The sequence below is a fragment of the Lissotriton vulgaris genome, chromosome 1_1 (genome assembly GCF_964263255.1).
Source record: "Lissotriton vulgaris chromosome 1_1, aLisVul1.2, whole genome shotgun sequence".
Lineage (NCBI taxonomy): Eukaryota > Metazoa > Chordata > Amphibia > Caudata > Salamandridae > Lissotriton > Lissotriton vulgaris.
In genome coordinates this window covers 1,045,490,798-1,045,515,528 of record NC_141685.1, presented here as the reverse complement: position 1 = coordinate 1,045,515,528, position 24,731 = coordinate 1,045,490,798, and the positions used below count along the sequence as shown (strand labels likewise).

General features: G+C 44.7%; 1 protein-coding gene across 2 annotated transcripts in view; it reads left to right on the top strand.

The window, feature by feature from the left end:
* The window catches only part of LOC147748493 (TLC domain-containing protein 4-A-like), a 190,461-nt gene that overhangs the window by 97,795 nt on the left and 67,935 nt on the right, over positions 1-24,731 (top strand). For both annotated transcript variants that reach the window (XR_015309393.1, XM_086962603.1), the window contains exon 6: positions 15,377-15,450. Coding sequence is in view for 1 of the 2 variants with exons in the window: in XM_086962603.1 (XP_086818729.1) it covers positions 15,377-15,450 (74 nt within the window). In the remaining variant the exon portion in view is untranslated. The remainder of the gene's footprint in view (positions 1-15,376; positions 15,451-24,731) is intronic.

Below are 24,731 nucleotides of genomic sequence, written 5' to 3'. Positions count from 1 at the left end.
ACCCACAAGCTTCTGTCATGAACAGTGCGTTTAAAGTTTTATTATTCATTGAAAAGCAGCAAAATATGTTCCGCTTTTTAAAGCAGAAAATAGTTTCACGGTTTGGCCAGAGTGTAATGCTTTTTTGCCTCCGGTCCAGGGAAGACATGGCTTGGCAGTTCGGGCTGGACTGTTCCCATGAGGCACAGGGTCAGACTGATTTGCATATAGCCATGTCTGAACTGGGTTGGCAGAGTGGGCTAAAGAACGGTGATGGATTAAACCCAGAGCACCACCCCCTTTTGTACCGCTTTTGGCCGCCATAAGTGTGGCAGGGTATGCTCAGACGTGAGTCCCTTGCTCACTTTGCCACTGGATTCAAGCAAGCCGGGCTGAAGACGGCTGGAATGCCAGAAACCGGTCCTCGGAAGCTTGTTTCCGGTCCAGGGAAGACATGGCTTGGCAGTTCGGACTGGACTGGACTGTTCCCATGAGCCACAGGGTCAGACTGATTTGCATATAGCCATGTCTGAACTGGGGTGGCAGAGTGGGCTAAAGAACGGTGATGGATTAAACCCAGATCTTTTGACTGGGTGTGAGTGTTTGATTGATTCAGGAGCTCCATCCATCACCACCCCCTTTTGTAATGCTTTTTTACCTTTCCATCTTTGATAAGAGCCATAATTCTTCAAAGGGGTATTGATGTCCTCTGTCCTCACTGTGAGAGCAATTTTATGTATAACTGCTATATTAAGAGACCATGCGTCTGTTAAAATATAACAATGATGACATGAAAATCTAACCTATATTACAATGTTGTGCACTGTACGCTCGTAACCCTCCGTGCAATAACAAAATAGCTCAACGTTATCGAAAGTTATAGAGATAAAGGTCAGAGTTCGTCACGACGCATACATCCATGTAATCCCTGAAGAGGGAAGCTGCAAACATCTGTGATGCCACTAGTATTTTTCCACCCTGAAGCACATTTTCGCTTAACCCACCTACTAACCCAATGATAAAGGAAGGCTGCTGAAAGGAGTGACACTTTTTCATCACTCATCCTCCATTCTTCTTACTGCGTGATACTGATTTGTAGTGGACGCTCAGCGTGGACCATTCTTCATGAGACAACCAGGATCATAAATCCTTCTCTCATTTTACCTGTGCTTTGGCTATTGACATCAGAGACTAGCATAGCTTCTTTGCACAGATTCGTAATGCGCTTAACACCCTCCACTCAGAGACGTTTTAAGGCATGGGCAAAGTGGGTTCTGGCCCATGGACTCAGGCTTTCAGGGGGCCCTGACAGAGTCAGCTCTGTTCTGCAGAGGGCCTTGCCCTGATGACCTTGAATAAGTGTTCAATAGATTGTTGTAAAGAGCGTTTTTCTATCATTTATTTTTAATAGGTTAGAGTCTATTACAGACATTTGGCAGACAAAATGTTATTTGTTTCTTGCAACATCCATAAAAAAAACATTTCTTTTAGATCATTACAGGACCTCACATATGTGAAATGAGAGGGTATCACGGAGATTATTTACAGTAATATTAGTGAGCTGCTGCTGTGTTACAATACTGAAAACACACATCACTTTTCCTGAATATCAGAGTATGCACATTTAGGATTTGAGCAAAGAGGGCATGTAAGAGCTGAAACTTGAGCATAAAATCAAAGCTGTTCCGAACAGTGGCCCCCAAAATACATTTGGCCCAGGGACCCAAAAATCCTTAAAACATCCCTGCCTCCACTACAAAAAAGTATAGCTGTATTTATGTAATGCGTATGTGTTTTCCTGTTAATCCACCCCACAAGCTTCGGGGCTCCTTATCAAGTGCAGCAATGACGCAAAGTTATGGTATTATGAAACAGCCTTTCTTGTTTAGTTGAGCACTCTTTCCCAGTAGGGGAGTGTCACACCGAGCCCCTTCTGGTTTCCTTGGTGCAAAGAACCCAACCATGAAGGTTCTCTGCGATTCCTGACTTTAACAAACAGTTGTTGACAGAACAATTTCAAGCATGCGATATTGAGCAGAAAGTTAATTTTGAAAACTCAGAATACTATAAATAATTAGTGTAAGTGGTGATTTAAAAGGGCAAGGGCTGTCTGGCACTTAACACCTACACTACTTTTATTTCAACAGTAAAATAACAGCACTTCTCAGCAGGAATGCAGTACTTTTATTGATTTTTTTCATTCATTTTTATATGTATTTGTTTGTAGAGAGGAAACTGTCATCCGCAGGCATCCTAGCACTAGAACTGCATAGAGACACATAGGGAGGGGGAACAAACTCAAACAGCGACAAACTAGAACCAGAAAGACAGACAAAACTGAAAAAACAAGCATTGGCATATCTAATAGTTCTTGCCTTTGGGACCTTATAAGTGTTTAGCCATGCAACACTTGATGTTGTTGCACCAAGAATATTGTGCTGGATAACTTCAGCACAATATCCTTGGTGCAACAACATCAACTGTTGCATGGCTAAACACTTATAAGGTACAAGGTTTAGCCATGCAACAGGTGATGATGTTGCACCAGGGATATTGTGCTGCAAAACTAAATACTTATAAGGTCCCAAAAGCGAGACCTATTGGCTATGCCAATGCTTGTTTACAAGCTTCTCATGGGGTTGAATTGTACTCAGACTCCAAATCCCTTGTGTCTCTTATCATGCCTACCAGGCGCGCAACGCCCTTTGGGCTTAAAGGGCTTCAGCCCCCCCCCATCGTGTGTGGCAGCTTCTCCGGGCACACACACAGCCGCATCCGAGTACTTCACAGGTCTTTAAAAAACTAGGCATGTGCTGTGAACTTTGCTCCATTCTCAGAGTTTGCAGAGGTTTCTGCACTCAGTGGTGTTCGCGGAGTGCAGAAAATTCCACTTCGCGATGTGCAGCAGAGTTTTTTCCCCGCTCGCTATATCAATGGTAAGTTTGCGAGTAGCCACTCGGGTAGAATTTCTATCCGAGCGGCAGAAATACCAGCACAAACTGCAGTTCGCACTGCACTACGGCACTCGCGGAACTTTGTGGAGTTTTTTGTAACTTTGCAGAGTTCTGCGTAGCAAAATTCTGTGAACTACGCCCAGACCTATAAAAGACCATTTGCATGTTAATGAGGCTTTGTCGTTTTTTAGGTCTCGGCTAAAAGACGCGCGTAAGCGCGTCTCCGCCGAGATCTTATGTCACCGAGCGTGCTTCCCAGGAGACAGTCCTGGCCACGCGCATCCTTCCAGGCGATTTGTAACTGGAACGCGCGCTGTGGCCAGGCGCTGTCTCCTGGGAAGCGCAAGCACCACACACGCATGCGCATACACACACACAAGCGCGCATACACACACACAAGCGCCCATGCACGCACGCACATACATACATACAGAGACACCACCCCTGACTCATACACACACGCGCGCACACACACACGTGCACCGAGGCCCCCCCTCCCCCTCCCCCGCCGTCACCGTCGCACACATACATACACACACGCACACACGAGCATACACACACACAAGTGCACCAATCGCGCTCCAGAACTTACCTTACCTCAGCACGCGGCGCCCAACCTCCTGCTGGCGCGGCCCCGGGGCTCTACACCGCTCACAGGAGCCCCGGGCCGCGAGACGCTACAACTCCGCCTGCCTCCTCTTCCGGTGTGAACGTGGCCCCGCCTCCGTCACAGGCGACCGTGCCTGACTTCCGGGGCGGCCGCGAAATGAGTAGGCTTGTTTTTTTTTTAGCAGTCGCATAATATGTTTCACATTCTGTTCACATACTTTTTACAGAAAATGTTAACGACATTGCTATTTAACTAATGCATGTTACATTGCCAGTATTTACAAGGCAGCTTGCCTAAATTATTTTTTGATACAGCTGTCTATTAATTGTAATGCACCAAATTGTAATAATAATTGTTTTTTCTACCTTATTTTATTTTGTGACACACCTATTGACATTGTACAATGTACATTAAAGCCTTTTGATTGTGTTTTACTGAAATGCAAGTTTAATAACTGAAACACTTTGCTCTGATCCGTGGGTGTTAGCTGTGTGGGAATGCTTGCTTCAACCACAATGCTGCCTGTTTCAAGCACATAGGTGAGGTGGCTGCTTCTTTACCTCTTCAAATGCTCCCCTTTATTACCAGTATTTATGAACTGCTACACGCACGCCGGAGTCGATGCAGCAGCACTCCTGCTCTCCTGGCCACATACGCTCGCTAAAGCCCTGCAAGGAAGGGACTGAGGGCTTCATGGCTGCTAGCAGCACCCACTGCTATCTACCAGCAAATGTCGTGTGTGGAGTCACAAGTGACAACTTTCACATCCTATCTTCTATCTTCTATAAGACTTTTGGCCCTTAAAGACTCGCTCAAGCCCTTCTATAGCTAAAATCGAACCGCCTTTAGCCTCACGGCTACATGTTGTAATAGCGAACACTATAAAATAAATTAAATTTTTTTAGGAGCATAGTCAAGGACAATTGTGGCACTATTTGTCGGCTGTTTGACATTACCTCGTGTATGGAACCAGGCACGCTCTTACTTTTGTGAAAGAAAGTGTCAGTGAGCAGACAGAGGGCCATAAACAAAAGGAAACAAAGAAATAAACAAGCATTGACAAAACGGGAACAGTTTTTCGTGCAAGCGAAAACTTTTGCTATTATTGGGGTCTTACAGTGTTGCACAGAAGCGCAGAGTAGTGAGTGGAGAGTAGTGAGTGGAGAGTAGTGAGTAGTGAGTGCAGAGTAGTGAGTGCAGAGTAGTGAGTGCAGAGTAGTGAGTGCAGAGTAGTGAGTGCAGAGTAGTGAGTGCAGAGTAGTGAGTGCAGAGTAGTGAGTGCAGAGCAGTGAGTAGTGAGTGCAGAGTAGTGAGTGCAGAGTAGTGAGTAGTGAGTGCAGAGTAGTGAGTAGTGAGCGCAGAGTAGTGAGCGCAGAGTAGTGAGCGCAGAGTAGTGAGCGCAGAGTAGTGAGCGCAGAGTAGTGAGCGCAGAGTAGTGAGCGCAGAGTAGTGAGCGCAGAGTAGTGAGCGCAGAGTAGTGAGTGCAGAGTAGTGAGTAGTGAGTGCAGAGTAGTGAGTAGTGAGTGCAGAGTAGTGAGTAGTGAGTGCAGAGTAGTGAGTGCAGAGTAGTGAGCGCAGAGTAGTGAGCGCAGAGTAGTGAGCGCAGAGTAGTGAGCGCAGAGTAGTGAGCGCAGAGTAGTGAGCGCAGAGTAGTGAGCGCAGAGTAGTGGGCGCAGAGTAGTGGGCGCAGAGTAGTGGGCGCAGAGTAGTGAGCGCAGAGTAGTGGGCGCAGAGTAGTGGGCGCAGAGTAGTGGGCGCAGAGTAGTGGGCGCAGAGTAGTGGGCGCAGAGTAGTGAGCGCAGAGTAGTGAGCGTGCAGAGTAGTGAGCGTGCAGAGTAGTGGGCGTGCAGAGTAGTGGGCGTGCAGAGTAGTGAGCGTGCAGAGTAGTGAGCGTGCAGAGTAGTGAGCGTGCAGAGTAGTGAGCGTGCAGAGTAGTGAGCGTGCAGAGTAGTGAGCGTGCAGAGTAGTGAGTGTGCAGAGTAGTGAGTGTGCAGAGTAGTGAGTGTGCAGAGTAGTGAGTGTGCAGAGTAGTGAGTGTGCAGAGTAGTGAGTGTGCAGAGTGAGTGTGCAGAGTATTGTGTGCTGTTGAGTGCAGAGTGCTGTGTATTGGCAATGTTAATGACAATGCCGATTATTTGTGATTTAAAGAAAAAAAAAATGTCATGAGCAATGCCAATAGCTCTACCTTTAATGATGCCGAGACCATTGCATTGCAAATGCTTGTTCACCCCTTCTTAGAGCCCCTGCATCTCCACACTTCTAACTGCTGGAACAATTCCCCCCCCCCCCCCCCCCCCCCAATTTTTTTTCTTAGCCCCCCGCCCCGAAATGTGGCTCTAGTTGACCCTGTGATGACTACAGGTCCATTAGGATGCCTTTCAGCCTAGCCTGTTGTGCAGCTGTTTTTCAGTTCATTTTGCACCAAATGTTATAAGGCATTGGTACAGTCACATGCTTCTAAGATGCTAAGATGGTGTAGGCATTTGTTCTGTGGCATATCTTGGACACGTGTTGCCCAAGGATGGTATCAAGCCTAACCTTGACTTAGGAGATGCAATTAACAAACCTCTTTTTTTTATTCTGTAAAAAGGAAGTGAAATCCTTTTGTTTTTCCCGAATATTATTTGAAATTTGAAAGAAACAAAATTCTAGTCTATCTGAACCTATACCAGCTACACGATTTTGAAGAAAAAGTGATTATTTTCTTTGGAGGGAGGAGTGCCACAAAGCAGTTAATCACTTCAAGAAGTTGCTAAAGCACCGCTGTTAAGTAATATTTTAGACATACAAGAGACATACCAACTTAACTACTTATGTCAGCTGTAACAGATTAGAAACCACTGTTTTGCCAAATAGTAATTGGGAAGGAAATGATTGTAGCATTTGCATCTTGCAGATTCAAGAGTGCTGAAATTAAATTATCTCTAGTGGGGGGCAAAGTCATAGTATGCTTTTGGGAAGGAACAAGTTTACATTTCTTTTGTAGGTTCTGACATTTGTTCTGTGAACTAACTACAAACCTCTTGGTTTTGCTTTTACTACTAAAGGTGTGGAACGTTCTTTACTTATAAAAGCTAGATGGTTTTTAGAGTTGGAAGAGTTTTAACTGTACAATGGAGGTTTTCAAGTGTACACAGAATTAAGTAGTAGACAGTCTTTTCCCATGGCAAGGACGAGAAAGTGCAAAGTAAAGTTGTTTCCACTGTATTGAAAGGCTTAAAACGGGAAGAGTGAAAGAAAGGTATGGTTAACCACATCTTTTTGATGAATGTAAGAGGCAAAATTCCTTAAGATTTACCCAGGAGATTTTGTGACAGTTGACGAACTTGGAAGGTTTTTGGAAGTCCGGAATGAAATCTGTATCTTGGGTTACTTTTTATACATGAGAGAGAAGCTTGTGCCCGCACATAAGTTGCATGACAAGATAATAGACCTTGCTCATGAAGGACAATTAGGGTGTACACTAACCAAGAACAAAGTAAGATCACATGATTGGTGTTCAGGGTTGATTCTGTGGTGGAAAAGAACATAAGAGGGTGCATTAAGTGTTTTTTCAGTGACAAAACCAAGTCTGTGAGGAAGTCGCCTACATCCTTTATAGAACTCTCAGCCAAACTAAGGAGCTAAGCTGTCCTTAATGTGATTGGTCCCATCATGTGTCGGCGTTGGATGCAAAAACATTGTAAGTGTATGTGGTTGGTTTTAAAGGCAGTCTATGATGCTAACATGAGGACAGTAATTTTGTTCTTAGAATTTTATTTTCAATGAAGGTACTCAAAAAACGTTAGTGAAGGGTAATTGTGTCAAAACAAAATGTCTATTACAAACTTTAGCACAGCCTTATACTGCCAGAGAGCAAACAGCCAAGTGCAATGAATAAATAGAATAGCGAAAGAGTGTATTAAACTTAGCAGTGAGGGTCCTCTATTAACCCCTTCCACGCCGATGACGAGCTGGGCTCGTCATGGCGTAGCCTCCTCGCACGCTGATGACGAGCCCCACTCGTCACGTAACATGCGATTTAAAAAATCTCAACGTGCGAGCGGAATTCCGCTTGCGCGCATGAGGTTAAAAAAAGTGTTGTTCGATGTGGTTTAGTTTTATTGTACCACTCCTGAGTAATTGGACTGGACGTTTGGTATTGGTATCCTTGAAGGGCTGACTCTTGGGTATTAAAATGACACCCATGTCATAGTACTGAGTCTGCCCTTACGGTGGTCACAAATAACATCCGCTCGAAGGTTGACAGGGGCCAGACCTCCCTTCTGGTCCTGCTCGACCTGACAGCTGCCTTCGATACCCTGTCTCCCTCAGTCCTGGTAACACGCCTTAGGGAGATGGGGGTGGAGGGCCCAGTGCTCGGCCTCCTGACCCCCTTTCTCAATCAGAGAGAACAGAGGGTCAAGCTCGGAGAGTTTCTGTCCCCTGCCAAACCTGTGTAGTGTGGGGTCCCCCAGGGATCGGCTCTGAGCCCCACACTTTTCAACACCTATGTGGCCCCACTTGCCAGGTTAGTAAGATCTTTCCGGTTGGAGGTGTTGTCAAATGCGGACGACACCCAAATCATGGTTTCCTTCTCCCACTCCGTGAGTTCCTCCGCCCTCAATTTTAGGAACTGCTTGGAGGCAGTCTCACAGTGGATGATTCTGAACTCACTAAAGTTGAATGGAGAGAAAACCGGGGTCCTGATCTTTGGAGGAGATCAGGAGATTTGGTCTAGCGACTGGTGGCCTCCATCCCTCGGAGTGTGCCCCCTGCCCTCTCAATCCGCCCGGAATTTGGGGGTTCTGATAGACACTACGCTTTCACTGGACCATCAGGTCAATAGGACGGTTTCCACTTGCTGTGGTCATCAGGATCCCGAGAAGGATAGCACATTATCTTTCTCTAGAAGCTCGAAAGCAGATCGGGGTGGCCCTTGTCTCTTCGAGACTAGATTATTGTAACACGCTCTACTCAGGCATAAACAAAAAGCTCATCCAGCGCCTGCAGATTGTACAGAACGCGGCGGCCAGATTTGTTTTGGATGGCCCTAGACTTTCCTCTGTCACATTAGCCAGGAAGAGCTTGCACTGGCTACCCATCCAGGCTAGGATCTTTAAGATCCTCTGCCTTGTTCATGGGGCCCTGTATGGAGCAAGCTCTGAAGGCATAAGATCTCTGCTAGCTACCTATTCTCCTAGCAGAGCCCTTCGCTCCAACAAAAATCTTCTGTCTGTCTACCGGGTTTTTCAGAGCCAGGTGGGGAGGGAGGGCTTTCTCCTCTCTCGCCCAGATACTGTGGAACACTCTTCCTCCGAAATTAAAAGGGCAACCATCTGCCACGCTCTTCCGGAAATCTTTAAAAACCTGGCTCTTTGCAAAGGCTTATCTGTAATCTGGCATCTGCTCATACCACAAACTATACCATCCTCTGGGCGCCTTGATGCCCTTCGGGGTTAAGTTGCGCGTTATAAGACTGTATTCATTCATTCATGTAGATGAATGGAGGAGGCGTGATATACATATATATATTTGCAGTTTTATTTACTGCACCAAGGGCATTGGTGAGCTAAACATGAGCACCAGATTATATTTCAAGGTCAGGTTTTCTTGGACATTTAGTGATTTCCTCGGAATCACAAGATGTTGAGCTGACACTGAGACTTGTACCTAGTTTCCCAGTTCCAAAGTTGCCAGCTCTGGCCTTTAGGCCACATCTTCTTCCTATATGGGTAGAAAGACAGAGTGTGATTAACAAGATTCAAGCTTATAAATGCTTTTATCCACAGTGTGGCCTTTCTATGGGAATCATACAATTGCATCCAATTTTCATATTTATAGTTAGGCTGTCCGGTTTTAGGTTTAAACCTATAATAACTGATAAAACCCCACTGAAAGAGAAATAGCCCTCACCAGTGAAAACATATAAACACTGAAAAAACACCTGCACAACTACAAACTAAATGCCATTCAAAGCAAGGAAAAAAGTGAAAGTCATTTTTTTTCATAGTGAAGGGCCCAATACAATGTAACTTTGTTGCACAAGCTAGCAGTGAGAAAGTCTAGGCTAACACTATTGTGCTTGACTTTTGTTGTTTAGGGATGCCACAAAAATATTGTTTCTTCTTCCTTTTGTTTTTTTCAGTTTTGTGGTCTTTGGTCTAAAGATGCAGTGTTTACAAGCATGTTTCAGGTCTTGTTTAATTATTTCCTAAACTGTAGAGAATCAGGAAATATCAAAATCATATTTGAGGGGGGAGGAGGGAAGGGTTCAGTTTAATGGGATGATTTTTTTCAGTACAGAAACACGGTGGGATACTTAAAGGCATAATGGGTGGCAATATGACGCACATAGCACAAGATTTGCCTCGCTTTTACAGTTGGGATGGTACATGAGACGCTAATAGACAAATCGACCGACAACCCAACCACGCAGACCCCTAGGGTGTCACACCTCCCTTTTACTGTGATGTCATGGAATGTAAATGGTCTAGGTGATAAAATAAAAAGGGGACTGGTCCTTCAATACATTAAACGCAAAGGCCCGGCTGTCGAGTTGATACATGAATCACACTTGGTGGGCTCGGCTTGTAGGGCCCTGGATAGATGGGGCTACAAAATGGCGGTACACTCTGACTTTACCTCCAGCTCCCGATGTGTGGGGATTTTAATTAATAAACGCTTCCCACTAATACTGAAGGGGTCCTGGACGGATGACCTTGGACGATTTGCAGTGATAGCGTGTCAATGGGAGGGGCAACCTAATAACCAAGTATCCACCTATATCCCACCGACACTGCACCAGACATCCTTCCCGGCCCTGGGAAAATTTCTACAATCGCTTCCGCAGGGCAAACTCATAGTAGGGGGCGACTTTAATGCCACGATGGACGCATCCATAGGCAGAAAATGTGGAATGCTATTGACTTTTTAGTCCATGCTGGTGCACTGTTTTCTTATGCACAGGAACTTAAAAGCAAATATGTATCATTTCTGTTCTGTGTGTGGCATCAAAGAAAGAGTCATCCCAACTGTGTCCCTTAGCTGATGGTTCTCAGTCCAAGGGGCTGTAAATGCTCTATTATCCATGTGGCAACCCTGAACAGAATTCTTGCTGAGTGATTATGCCAAAGGCAAGAAATGTGAGGAGCTTTGGTCACATATTAATAGTGATGTTAAAACAAGTACACTATACTGCATGCTTAGATTTTTACAGGAAAACATAACTGCTGTAGTGGACATGATAAACAAGCACTGGCGTTGCCAATAGGTCTCGCAGTAGGAAAGTTGGAGCTATTGGTTTTGTAAATAACATTTTATATTTATATATCGTTATTTGCATTGTCAATAACAATATATAAATATAGCTCCAACTTTCCAAATGCGAAACCTATTGGCAACGCCAGTGCTTGTTTTTTCTTGCACTTGTCTGTGATCTTTAATCCCCTCCCTCCCTGTGTTTATGTGATGTTTTTACGTTTCAATCAAGCAGTCTGCCCGGTTTTAAAGTGTAATCCACAACATGCCTCGCTCTATTCATTCTGATGGGATATTCTTAAGTGTCACAGTCCATCTAGGGCGGTTATTTTCTCGCACAGTAAGTTAGAAGGTATTTTCTTTTAGGAGGCTGTAATTATGATGGACTATTTTCTGACCGATCAATTCCCATGGGATGTTAATCACAACAATTGTACTTTTACTTTTAGCCGATATGCCAATTCAGATGTGATATTATTGATTAGAACGGTGATGATTCTGGCGGAGTGATACGTCGCCGGTAGTAATTCTGGCGATATGTTTGCTAGCTGAAACGCCGCGGTTCATAATAATGCTTGGCGCCATGCACTTGTATGCATTTCTATTGTCAGTATTAGGATCTGTCTGCCGCCAGCGAACTTTGATCCAAGCATTCCGACCAATAGGTCAAACCTATCTTTAGTTTGGACCCAGTTATACTGAAAAGGTGGGTAAAAGAGATTCTGTGCAATCCGAAGGTAACAGTTGTGTTCGTTCACAGCTTTCAGAAGCTTTCGGGCGGCACAGGCAAGAAGCTTTACGATTGGCTGCAGTGTGTTATCAGTGAACGAGCTCCAACGCCTGGCAATGAGTGACAACCTCTAACTGTTCTATCGGGTACCTCTACTCATAGAAACATATACCTTTTAGTATCTTCCAATAAGGTAATACAATCTCGCATGTGTCTTGGAGTTAGATGGGGTAGAGGATGTGGCCTTATGGCTACAGTGGTCGACCTCGATACCAATGCAGGCTGCATGAAACATACACCAGATTATTGCAGATTATTAGCTTCTCTCATGCAGCCTGCGTAGATTCTGTCGCAGAGACAAATCATTCATGAAGATACTTGGATTAAGACTCTACGTAAACATTTTACTGCTGTTACAGGTTTCAAGGTTATCACTGCAGTCAAGTTTATTTCTCTTGTGAGAAGTGAAGCTTTCCGTACGTTTTCTTCTCTCATCCACGATTTTGCTTCCTGTTTCAAACCTGAGGAAAAGGGAGCTTTTGGCCACACCAAAGCTTTGGAGACCTCTGTCCTAGGTTTGAACACATTATTGCTGTGTGTGCAGTGTGCTGCCATCACGTCTTGTACCAGGGAAAGCTAGAGAAAGAAGCAGACTTAAAAGAATATCCAGGTTTTCAAACGTTATCTAAAGCGAAGACTGCTAGGGTGAGCATGAATGTCCAACGGAAGGGCGTTCTAGTGGGTGGCTGGGAGGAAGGAGAAAGAGCATCTGCCTGGACGAGAGCAAATAAACTGAGGGACCTTAGATGGGTATTATAAAACACAGATTTCCATGCTGTGCAGAACTAAAGACCCGGCTGCAAACGTAAGAAGGAACGCTGTGTCTAAGGATCCAGAGATGCATACAAAGCTCTTTTTTTAAAAAAAAGGAGCATTTTGAATGAGGTGAATGTGGTGTAGAAAGTACTTGAGAAGAGCAAAATAATAGAAAGCTACCATAATAGGCGTGTTCTACATGCATCAAAACATGCAAAACAAGAGCGGCCGGGAAACTGAAAGTACGGCCGGCCACCGGCCAGCCATGAATAATTAGGGGAGGAGAAGCCGCACAGCACACGCTGGGAGAAGCCCTTTGATGTGCTGTGCGGGCGTGAAAAAATGCAATTAGGAGGGAGGGAGGGAGGCTGATGCGTGTGCTTGTTTGGTCACGTGATTCACGTGAACTCAAAGAAAACCGCACGAACGAAACCCTTGGTTTCACAAGTATTTTGAGCACTTGAATTCTCGCTCCGCTCAATGCGCTTGCGCGCATGGATAGGTCGCGAGACCTAAAAACTAGAGTCTGGAAGCACCCTGGTCTGCCAAGTGTTCAGCATAATTGGGGTAGATGTGGAACATCTTGAGATTAGGCTGGGTGACACCTTTAGTGACTTTGGCACTGCAACATGTTCCATGTTAGAGTGCTTGTCACTTGGTAAGCAAAGCAATGGTGAAGAGCAATTCAGGAACTTTTATTTTACAATTTATGAGAAATGGCTTGCAATAACGCATAGAAATGTCAAACCTCACTGTGGTACTCTGGTCTAAATCCGTTCCACAAAGGGGAATTTCCTCTATAGTTTCAAATGTGCTGCTTCATTTTTGACCGCTTCAATAACTCTGAGGGCATAAGCACCCAGATAAGTGCAAATGTTGCAGAACCTGGCCTGATACCCACAATCTTCAAGTGAAACAGTATTGTCATGGAAAGCTATGTCAGTAGCCAGAGTTAACAAATTGTGTACTGGCTGTTTTGGCATTGCCCATCTTAAGTGCCAATGTTGAGAGAGCCTTTTCATAGAATGTTTACATGGGAAGGAAACAGCAAGCGCACATGACCAGAGATTCACCGAAGAAGTACTGTATGGTTTACTACAATAAGTTTAATTTGCAAAAATCCATTTGGACCTCATACACTATACTTACACAGTCTATATACCATGCGCTATCAGTGCAGAAAGCAAGCAATAATAAAAAAAAAACGTTCCAAAAACACCGGAAAAACACTATTTCTGTAGTTTTTAATGGCGCGAAAATGTGTAACCACTGATGAGCACTGTTTTTAAAGGTATTGAAATCACTTGAAAACACTGAAAAAAAACACCAGGATTTACCAAAAATAGAAACTGAAAACAGGAAAGCCTATTTATAGTACAGAGATGTATTGTACTTTCATATACACACATACAAAGCCTTACACAACATAGGACCAGAATACCTGAAAAGCCACATACACTTTCACCAACCCACCAGGCCCCTACGCGGCGCCTCATTCAATATAGCTCACAATGCCCGCATCTGCAAAAACAAAACTAGAAGACGCTGATTCCCCTACACCTCACCCAAGACATGGAACGACCTCCCTCAACACATCAAAGCCTCCTCCTCACTTTTCTTCAGTTTCGCTAGAAGCTGAAGAACTGGCTCTTTGTATAAGCCTCTTCAGGACCACACATCTGCATAGGCATCTGTATACCCTCTCGGGTGATTAGTGTGCTTTATAAATCAACATAACCTATTTCTGTACACATTCAAATATCCTGTTTTACATCAATGTTGGCCCCCTTTTCCTTGCCTTTCCATAGGTCCTAAGTCTTCTAAGGTGGCAGTTGATGAACAAGATCTTTTCTGAGGAGAACTTTTGTGTAAAAACTGGAAGTTAGATTGTTGATGTTATTTACAATATTCTTCAATAAATATTTATTCCTTAAAGACATTGTTTGGAGCTTGATTAGATCACCTAGAAAGCGGAGAATTGATGACTTTTCTGCTATGGTGTGTTACCTTTACTAGGGAGTATTACATTGATTATTATTTACAACACTTTCTTTTATGTGGCATGTCAACATCGTCCCACATTTATAACTCATTTTAAACTATATCTTGTAAAGATAACTTAAATTTTTTTAGAGTATCTTTTTTTAAATGTTTTATTATTATTATTTGATTTTGAAAATAGAATCTTTTTTTGTTGGACTTACCATTGCGTTTTTATAATTATAATAGTGAGTTAAGGTTAGAGAAATAAATACAGGCTTAAAAAGTATTAATCTTTAGGGCCAATTGGTGGCACAGTGGTCTTAAAATAATATCTACGTAACAGAGAGCTTGCTCTTTCTAAAATCCATGGTAATCTGCCAGAGTTTAATGAGAAATCTTAAAAAGTATATTATGCATTGGAGAAGTAAAAAATATATACATTATTATAAAGTAAGGCTATTACACAGATAATGAGCTGTTCTCATCCATTATAAAAAATAGACATGTACAATGCATTTTAAAATTATTTCATTAAAAATACCAGCATGCGTGATAAATGTATTTTAAAGTGAATAACAATACAATGCATTGTACACGTATGCAAAGTTAAAACCGTGTTACTGATTGTGTTGTTTTTTGTTTTTCTGTAATGACTGGTATTCTCTGCTACTATCTATGTTTATTGTTTCATGCCCTTGAAATTTCTACTTGGGGTGTTAACGGCCCACCCGAGCTTTTGATCTTGCTGGTCAGCTTTTGAGTCCTTAGATTACTACCTTTCCTTCTCTTGTTCAGCCTTACCTTTGTTCTTTGTGCCCACTGTCTCTTTTCCTCTCTTCACTTTACAGCTGTCCTGATGTCTCTTATCTTCTTCACCCACCTGTCCTTTCCAATCCCTTCATTTCTTACCGCTGCATGTCCTCTTCTCATTTGCCAGCTATCTTCTGACTTTTTCCCTAGTTTACCCACATTCTCATTCACACTCATACCCATAGTATTTAGCATGTGTAGTAAGTTACATTGTATGGACTGTCTCACCTTGCTCTCGCTTTCCACCCCCTCCAGAATCGAGGTGTTCTGCCATTCTTTGCCAACTTCCGACTCATCTCTGAACTCTCGACCCCATTTGTGAACCAGAGGTAGGTGGCATTTGCAGTTCAAATTGTTCATCCGTAATGCTTTGTTTTTCCACTCTGTGCTCCTACCACTCACTGCAACATCACTTCTTTACTCATTATGCCACAAGAACACTAACCCAATAACCAGGTTTAAAAGAGAATTGGACTGGTTATGGTTGTAGCAACATTTGAATGGTGCCTCTTAGCCATGACGAGGCCCCAGTGCACTTCTTGATTGACAAGTAAGAGGCCATGCTGTTCGTGGTGCTTAGTTGGTAGTCACTGGGTTTCTAATGTGGCCCGAGTGAATAATTTTGGTGTCATGCTTGAGGTCCGCAGGCGGTCTCTGTTCATGTTGTGGTGCACTTACCATGCAGTAATGGAAAGAGAATTCAATGATTTGTCACCTTAGAAGATCCCCCTGGACCGAGACTGGATTAGGATCATTTTTTTAGCAGTGCTCCCATGTGCTTGACTGGTGATGCCTTGTGGGTATGGATCCGTGCTAACTTCAGATCACCCTAGATGTGTCATACATATAAGCATCACCCTTTCTTTCTGTGCCTTCGGACTCAAATCTGGAGCTTCACTCCCAACTTTGTCGGTGTTTTATTAACTTAAGCTTTCCAGTGTAGTGTTAGAGAACAATGTCCTCATGGAAAACCGGATTCAAGCTGTGTCACGACTGCAGGAAGCTGATGTAAGTCAGACCTGCAGGAGGTGTGCGTTTGGTGGCTGGTCTAAAAATATGACTGGGTCATGTAATAAATTGTACCTTCAGTCACCTGAGGGTGATGCTAGACTGGCAGGCGAACGGACTCGGGAAGAAGTTGCAGTCTTCGTGTAGATTCTGCATAGACCCCCTCCAAATAGCTGACTGGCTCTAATCCATGGCTTCTAGTACATTGCAACTATGCTCAGAGGCTCAGTTTTTTTCTTGGCTTCGACTCTGGATCTGTCTCAGTGCAGGGTCGAATTCAGGATACTGATGATGATACTGAGAGGCGTGGATAATACGCCCCCTCCAGTTATATTGATGATGCCTTATTCCGTGATTTAAAACTGCCCGTGGGCTTGATACCTCCCAGGAGACAGAGCTTGGGCCACCACTGGTAGAAAGTACCTCATTTGCAGAGGTGGTTTGGATGGCAATTGATGTACTAGAATTACAGCTACCCTCCACTGAGGCTAAAAGTAACGTTTTGACATTGGAGCCTTAGCTGGCAACATCTGAGCTCTTGATCCCATTTAATGACATATACTTTGATGACTACGTGTTTGAAACCACGTTCTTGCCCACTTCTTAAATGGCACATGGCCAGGCGGCATAGGTTAGCATCCATTGAATCAGATTTTCTCACAAAGCACCTTACGCTAGAGAGTCTCACTGTACAGGCCTTGACTTGTAAGGTGAATCCTAATTCCTTTCCAACCAATACCCCATCTAGAGAATCCAGAAGATTGATGCCTTTGGCAAAGTTGTGTTTTCTTATGCCAACTTGCCACTGCAATGAGTAAAAGCAGTCTATTAGGCCAATGTGAACATACCCTTTAGGACATGGTCATCGAGATCTCAGAGGCAGTACCAAAGGACCTTAGAGCCTGTTTGTCCCAGATTATTCATGACGGGCAGAATGTTCTTCCCCTGCAATAACGCCCACAAAACAGCTTTCGTTTGCACACAGCAGCACTTGCCCTACCAGTGCAGGGCAGATTGGAGCACTTGCTCCCTGGTTGGCAATCCATCACATCTCATAGCTGGGACTTGCAAATTGTTTTAAAAAGACTACGTTTATTCACCTCCCCAGCATCATCCTAGGGCCCCCTTATTTGGCCAGGAGGGTGTGGTACCCAGAAATCCTGAACATGAGCATCTGTCCTCAGATCAAGCTACCACTTTGTGGGGACCTCCTGTCTCAACCCTCAGCAGGATCATTCACCCAAATCTAGGCAACTCTCATCTCACTGCGTGGTGATTGAACAGCGGCAGTTGATTGCTACCAATTTACTGTCTAAAGTGGTGAATGTCATCCTTGCCTCCCAGACGGACCTCCAGAAAATCCATCTGTGCTGGCTGCCGGGACAAATTTGTAACCTGGTGCAGTGCCCGAGATACCAGACCCCTTAGGCAATCTGTGAATGTGCTTTTGTTTTCTTTGTCTTTAGCCCTGCTAGGCCTTGGTGCGGGCACCAGAGAAGGTTATTTTCCAGCCCTTTCGATCTGGTTACGTTTGTCAGATCAAACGTCCTTCTTTAAATAATTTGTTGTGAAGAGGTTTATTAAACGTTTGACACATGTTCCCTTTTAAACTGTTTGTGATGCACAGTGGGACCTTAACTTGGTCTTGACATTCCTCCTCTGTATGGCTTATATCTTTGGCATAGGAAATACCTGAACAGTAAATTGTGCTTGAAAAGAAGCCAAAATAAGCCATTATGAATAAGTGTAGGTCCCATATATACAATGTAAAAGTCACCATGACAAAGGCAGATTTTGAAACTAGAAGCTGTCGAGCCACTGGAAGCTTGGGCTCTGTCTCAGCTAAAGGTCCTCTGAGAAACTCGAACGAAAAACGATTCGATGTTGACCCCTCCCAATCCTAAGCTGCAGAGGCCGGTGGCATGGGGAATGGGTGTGTTTGTGTACCGGTGTACATACTTTTGTGTGTGTCTAGCCCACAAAACACTGAAACAAATGTTCAACATATATGCTGTGCTCTAACAGCTTTGGAACTCTCCAAACCCGTGGTACATCAATTGAACACTGCCCATTCAATACACACATCAGGTTTATTTGAAACACTTTACATATCCATTAATTCGTTGTATCTAATTACGCCTTCTCCACAGAGAGACTCTAAACTAGGTTGACCAGACGTCCCAGATTTGCCCGGACAGTCTTGGTTTTTTCACCAGCAGTTTTGTGGGTGTTCTAAACTGTGCTAGTTAGCAGCTGGTATAAGTAAGCAATTTAATTAATAGGTATGATGTTGGTCGTAGAAATTACATTGTATTTATTTTCCTAATGCCTCCTCTGTGATCCTATGTTGATGTTGGTTCTGCGCCATTCAGTTGATGGAAAATTGTAGTCCTTCTTCTATTTTTCCAAAATGTCCAAGTATTTGGTTTTCAAGATCTGGTCACCCTACTCTAAATGGCAAAAATTTTCAACATTTCATAATAACTTGCAACCATGTGTAATTCACCACCTGCCACATGTGTGCCCTGTGCAGTTTTGCTTTGTTTTTCAGCTAATGAGATAATCCCGGCCATTATTTTCTTCATAATACTGCTCGCTACAAGGCCTTCGCCCTCATCCTGGGCCGCCATGTGCAATGAGTCCTTTGAGATGAGACAGTTCTTCTCTCCCCCCCCCCCCCCCCCCTCCCATCGCTTCGCGAGGCATTACTCACTTTACTCCTCAATCTGGACAAACCACCTGAGCTGCATGATTCTAATTGTCCCCTGTCGCTCATCAATACAGACAATAACAGTTTTGCCAAACTACCTGTCTCTCGCCTTCTTCCCCTCATGCCGCTCATTGCCCGCCCGGACCAGTCCGGTTTCATCCCTGGCAGCGTGACTTCCCACAATCTCAGTACCATCTTCTCCTTTCTCCATCAAATCAACCATGTGCTCCCGGCAGTTGCTGCCCTGCTTGACGCCACCAAAGCCATTGACACCTTAGAGTGGCAGTTCCTGTTTTAACTCCTCCTCCGCTTAGGCTTCAGGCCAGTCTTTATACGTTAAGTGCTGCTTCTTTACACCCTCCCTCCTGTGGATCAACGGCCAGATTTCTGAGCCCATTTCCATCACGCATGGTACTCGACAGGGTTGTCCACTGTCACCCATGCTATTTGAAATCGAACCTCTTGCGGCTCGCCTTCGCCAATATCACACCCAGATAGGCATTGGATTCACGGCTCGCGCTCTGCTTGTCTCCATGTACCCGGACAACATCACTCTCTACGTCCGCAACCCCCAGGAAAACCTTAGCCCACTGGTCCGTGAGGTGATATGCTTTGGTGGTTACTCCGGCATTCAGTTGAACTGGAACAAATCTGTGCCTTTTCCCCTCACCGATGCCACAGCACCCTTTGACCCGGATTATCCTTTTGTGTAGGCATCCAAGCCCACTGGATGCTTATGTATCCAGCTGAGCAGGGACATTGATGAGCTTTGGAGGGCTAACTTCGGTCGTGCAGTGGACTGGATTGAATCCAAGATCCCCCTTTGGAGCCGGTTGCCAATGTCTCTCTCCGGCCACATAGCCATTGCCAAAATGGTGGTGCTCCCGAATTTTTTATATGTTTATTAACATCCCCATCCCTCTCACTTTTTCCGTAAAGTCCGCTCTTCGTTAATCACTCTCATTCGGGCTGGCTGACAACCCAGGATTGCATACTGTATTCTGACCCTCCCGATGTCGTGCGACGGGCTTGGTGCTCCTGATTTTAAACTCTACATTCTAAGCTCTCAGGCTAGTTTTCTCCACTTTTGGCTCCATCCCACTCAGTTTCAGCCTCATGTCGCGGTGGAGGCCGACTTAGCCGTCCCTTGGCTGCTCACGACCGCCTTATTTGCCCCGGTAAAAAATCTGCGAGCCGAGATTGATACTGTTGAGACTCTATGCTGGGCCTGGGAAGGACTCCGTAAACTTTCAGGCTCTGCCATGCTCTCCGCGGACACAATGCCATACGATGCCCATTGCTCATCACCCGGCCTCCCCCCCTCCAATCCTCTGGGATGGTCAAACATGCCACCCCTCTGGGACTTTCTATGCTGTCTGGTCTCTACCCTGGGAACATATTCTTTGCGCCTGCTCCTGACCCCGTTCCCATGGATACCCTACTTTATTATCAGCTTAAAACTGTTTGCAGGAAACTTCACCCCTAGTTTCCTCAGCCCCCTCCTACGATGGCCACTTTCGACCTCCACTATACAACTCCCTCCCCTAAGAAGCTAGTTACTAAAATATATGCTCTCTTGCGGCGTCCTCCATCTCCACTGACAGGGCGCGTGGGGTGAGGATCTAGGCGCTGAGATTTGCCAGTCTGACTGGCTGTACTGCTGCACACATATTAAACGTCTATCCCCTAACTATCGTCTGCGTCTTATTCATTTTAAGTAGTTGCATAGGCTCTATCGGACTCCTGTCCAGCTGCACAAGGTGGGGCTCGTCGCCAATGACAGATGCCTGTGCTGCTCCGCGCCTGCCACTGACTTTTCCCACCTCGCCTGTCTGTGCCCCAAGGTCTCCGCATACTGTTGTGGGGTCTGCGCTGCTATTTCTGAGATCACCTCCTCACTGGTCCTACCTGATGCTCTGCTTTGCCTCTTACGCTTTGTTAAATTTTGCCCAGATATTCCAGCAGATTGATTGCCATGCTACTGGTCCTTGTGCGGCCTAGGGTTTTCATGTGTTGGGGTCGCAAGCCTGCACCTATGGTGGCCCTTTGGCTGGAGGATGCATCACGCTGCCAGACGCTCCTGTCCGAATTCTGTGACCTTATGCCCGTTAGATCCTGCCCTTTTCATATATGAGGTCCGCTCGTGTCCTATCTTCTGAGCCATGACTCCCAGCACCCTGCGACCGCTCCCGCCGGCGATCCGCCTGTGGCTGCCTCCAGTGAAGGCCAATGAGCTGTCCCCCTTCCTTTTTAGGTCTCGCGACCTATCGATGTGCGCAAGCGCATCGAGCGGAGCGAGAATTCAAGTGGCGAAAATCATCGTCAAACCAAGGGCTTTCAGCCCCGCGGTTTTCATGCAGTTCACGTGAACCACGTGATTAAACATGCACGCGCATCTGCAGCATTTCTCCTGCCGGCTCGCAAAAGGCTCTCCTCCCTCCCAACATCAAAGTCATCAATCACCCTCCCACAGGCTTCCCCAGCGCTGCCCCGCCCCCTGCTTCACGGCCAGGCCATCTGTTCCCTGCTAGACCTCGTTTAACTTGTTCCCTGCTTGCCTCTCCACCGCCCCCCCCTCCCCCACCACAGCAATGCCGGGGGCTGGTTTCACTTTCAGCACGGAAGACTTGCCTGCTTTGCCAACGCTTGTTTTTATTAATTTTTTTTATTCAATGCTTGTTGTTTTCGTCTTCTTTTGCATGCCCCATGTGTGTACATGTACTGGCTGTCTGCTTGAGTATGGTTGCAGGTGGAAGATATTTCATCGGTTTACAGAAGGACGCATTCATCTCGTGTAAGCACACATTTGAGTCACAGGATATTGAGCCAGCTCGCACGAGGGTGGTCCGCTTGGGCCACCTTGTTTATTTATTTACTTAGTTGCACAAGCGTGGTCCGCTTCGACAGTGCTTGTTTATTTATTTAATGACTTAGTTGCACAAGCGCAGTCCGCTTCGCTCTCGTGTCTCTTTCCTGCTCTCTCTCTCTCGTGGTTCTGTTTAATATCCGTCTCCTTAAGTCTTGCTCCCTCCTCTCTTTCTCGCTTCTTTCAGTCTCTCTTCCAGTCTTGCCGTTTTGTCTCTCTCTCGCTTGCTGTTCTCTCTCTCTTGCTGTTCTCTCTCTTGCTCTCCTCTCTTTCATTCTCACTCTTCTCACTTTTATTCTTGCTCTTTTTTATTCTTGCTCTTGTCTTTCATTCTCGCTCTTCTCTTTCATTCTCACTCTTCTCTCTCTCTCGTGGTTCTGTTTAATATCCGTCTCCTTAAGTCTTGCTCTCTCCTCTCTTTCTCGCTTCTTTCAGTCTCTCTTCCAGTCTTGCCGTTTTGTCTCTCTCTCGCTTGCTGTTCTCTCTCTCTTGCTGTTCTCTCTCTTGCTCTCCTCTCTTCCATTCTCACTCTTCTCACTTTTATTCTCGCTCTTTTTTATTCTTGCTCTTCTCTTTCATTCTCGCTCTTCTCTTTCATTCTCGCTCTTCTCTTTCATTCTCGCTTTTCTCGCTTTCATTCTCGCTCTTCTCTTTCATTTTAGCTCTTCCCTCTCTCTCTCTCCTGCTCTTTTCTCTCCCTCTCTCTCTCTCTTTCAGCCTCCCTCTACCGGCACTCACTTGATCTCTTAAACACACAGAGCTCCGTCTTCAGCCCATGCCTTTAACAGGCGAGTGAGGCGGGGGAGAGATGCCCCAGCGGGCTGTTACCACCAGTGCCTCCACTGAGCGGCACTGCCTCTTTAGTAGCGTATATCGTCCACGGCCGATGTGATGACTGGTTCATGCTGGCTTTTATTTTACAAAAGCTGAAATTAAGCACAATCAGTGAAACATTGAATTGCATTTGTTTTCAAGTTTAGCCCCTTTTACACTGAGGCAGATTGTCAGAGGCTGCTCATTCAGTCACAATTCCTCCTGTGTTCCAGAGCGAGCCCAGCACGCAGGCCGCTGTTCTGCTTATAACCAAAGGGTGTACGTCTGGCACAGGGGCAACTAAAACAGTTGCCAATCGCTTGGGCTATCAATTTCATTCAGGATCATCTTGGGTTGAGGTCCCTTAATTGTTACATTTTCCAGAGTTAAGTAGATAAGCAGGGTGCCTTCTGATAAATTGAAAGTGTAATTTTTGTACAGGTTTGTGCACCAAATTATTACTAGCTCACTTAATGGCTTTGTTGTAATGCTGTAATAATGTGGAAGTGCAGTGAGTTACACAAAATGAGGGGCCTCACTGCAAAATGTGGTCATTCGTAAACACTGTGGGTTGTATGTTTTCTAAAGCCCTATGCCCCACTTGATTTCGACCCTCTCACCCTCTTGGTTGATCTTGTTTGGTATTTTGTAGCCACAGAGACCAAGTTATTTTAAAACCTACATAAGAACTAAGCCCTACCATCATCGGCTCTTCAGTGTTATTAAGATTGTTGAACCGGTTTAAGGGAGATCGTTGACTGCCACTTTATAAGTAACTGCCTTTATGTTGAGCCTCTGAATTTATAGTAATCTAAATTGTAGTGACTCCAGAGCCAAGTGTAGGTTGCAACAAGCAGCACTCTCGATTGTACATCTATAATGCATGGCTGTATGCAACAGTTCAACTTTTAAAGATAGGATGTTTCTGCATCCCGTGTTTAGGTAATCTTACAATGGCTAAAAGGGCAGTAAAATAAAAACACCTGTGGCTGCAGGATTTCACTTATCAATGCCCATTAAACAAGCATCCAGCCTTGACTATTTTTTTCCCCGATATGTCAATCACTGTCTACGCCCTTTCGCATTCTGTTGTTAATTTTGTGGTCTGGAAGTAGTGGGGCTTTATGCTAAGCTGCCCTTTGGATGTGTTCCTCTATTGCAGCATCTTTCTTTTGCCATGTTTCTTATTTATGCAGTGTCCTCAACAGCAAATGTGGCTAAACGCATAGGAGTGTTTTGCATAAGCACCTATTACATTACACAAGGTCAGATCCTGCGTATCTTTTGTATGTATTTATTTAGTTACTTATGCTGGAAAGTGCATTGCTAAACACGTATAAGGTCCCAAAGGCCACTGCAAATCAAAACACATAGGTAACACATACAATTCTGACAACATAAAATAACAACATATCACATACATACACTCAGTAATACATAGCTATAATACAATACCATTAGCAAAGCAAATGGCTTTTTTAACCCCCTTTCGCTCCTTCAACCTCCCCCTCATCACACATAGTGCCTTCTTTGCGATCCCCTTCACTGTTTTCAGTGCTCCCACGATGTTGCTGTCTCTGTTCTTATTTTCAGTAATTCATGTATGAGATAACATTCGCTATGACTTATGACATAAATGTGCATGTTGAGTTGACAATTTTTTTTAAAAAATACTGCTCTCAAAAACGACATGAAATTTGCACACCAGAACTCCAATAAACAAAACGTTATTAAAAATAAGTAACTGAGCATCGGCGTTCTAGATTTTATGTTTTCTGCATTTTCGTGGCTATGGAAATAATCTGCCTTTGCAAACAGAGTTAAAATAACTTGCAGGCTTCTGGAGAAGTCATCAATCTTTTTGTTGTTTATTTTATGAATAAAGATACTGAGCTGGTGGACAACTTTACTTTATGACTTTGCAGGACACTTTGCCTGTGCGGAGACACTTGTGGGCACTGCGTCATGACAAGAAGTTTATTTGGGAAGGAGCATACTTTTTTGGGGGGGAAAACCTTTTTATTGGATTTTTTAGTTATCATACATGTTATACAACAATCGGGTATATTTTTCAGTGTATTACATCTGGTATCAACATTTCAACAGAGGATAGCTGCATGTCAGTTGAAGTGGGGAGGGGGGTGGTGCCGCTCTGTTTATGTATGGAATGCTGGAAACTTGCTTGTCGGTGATGTTGAGAGGCCCACTGTGTC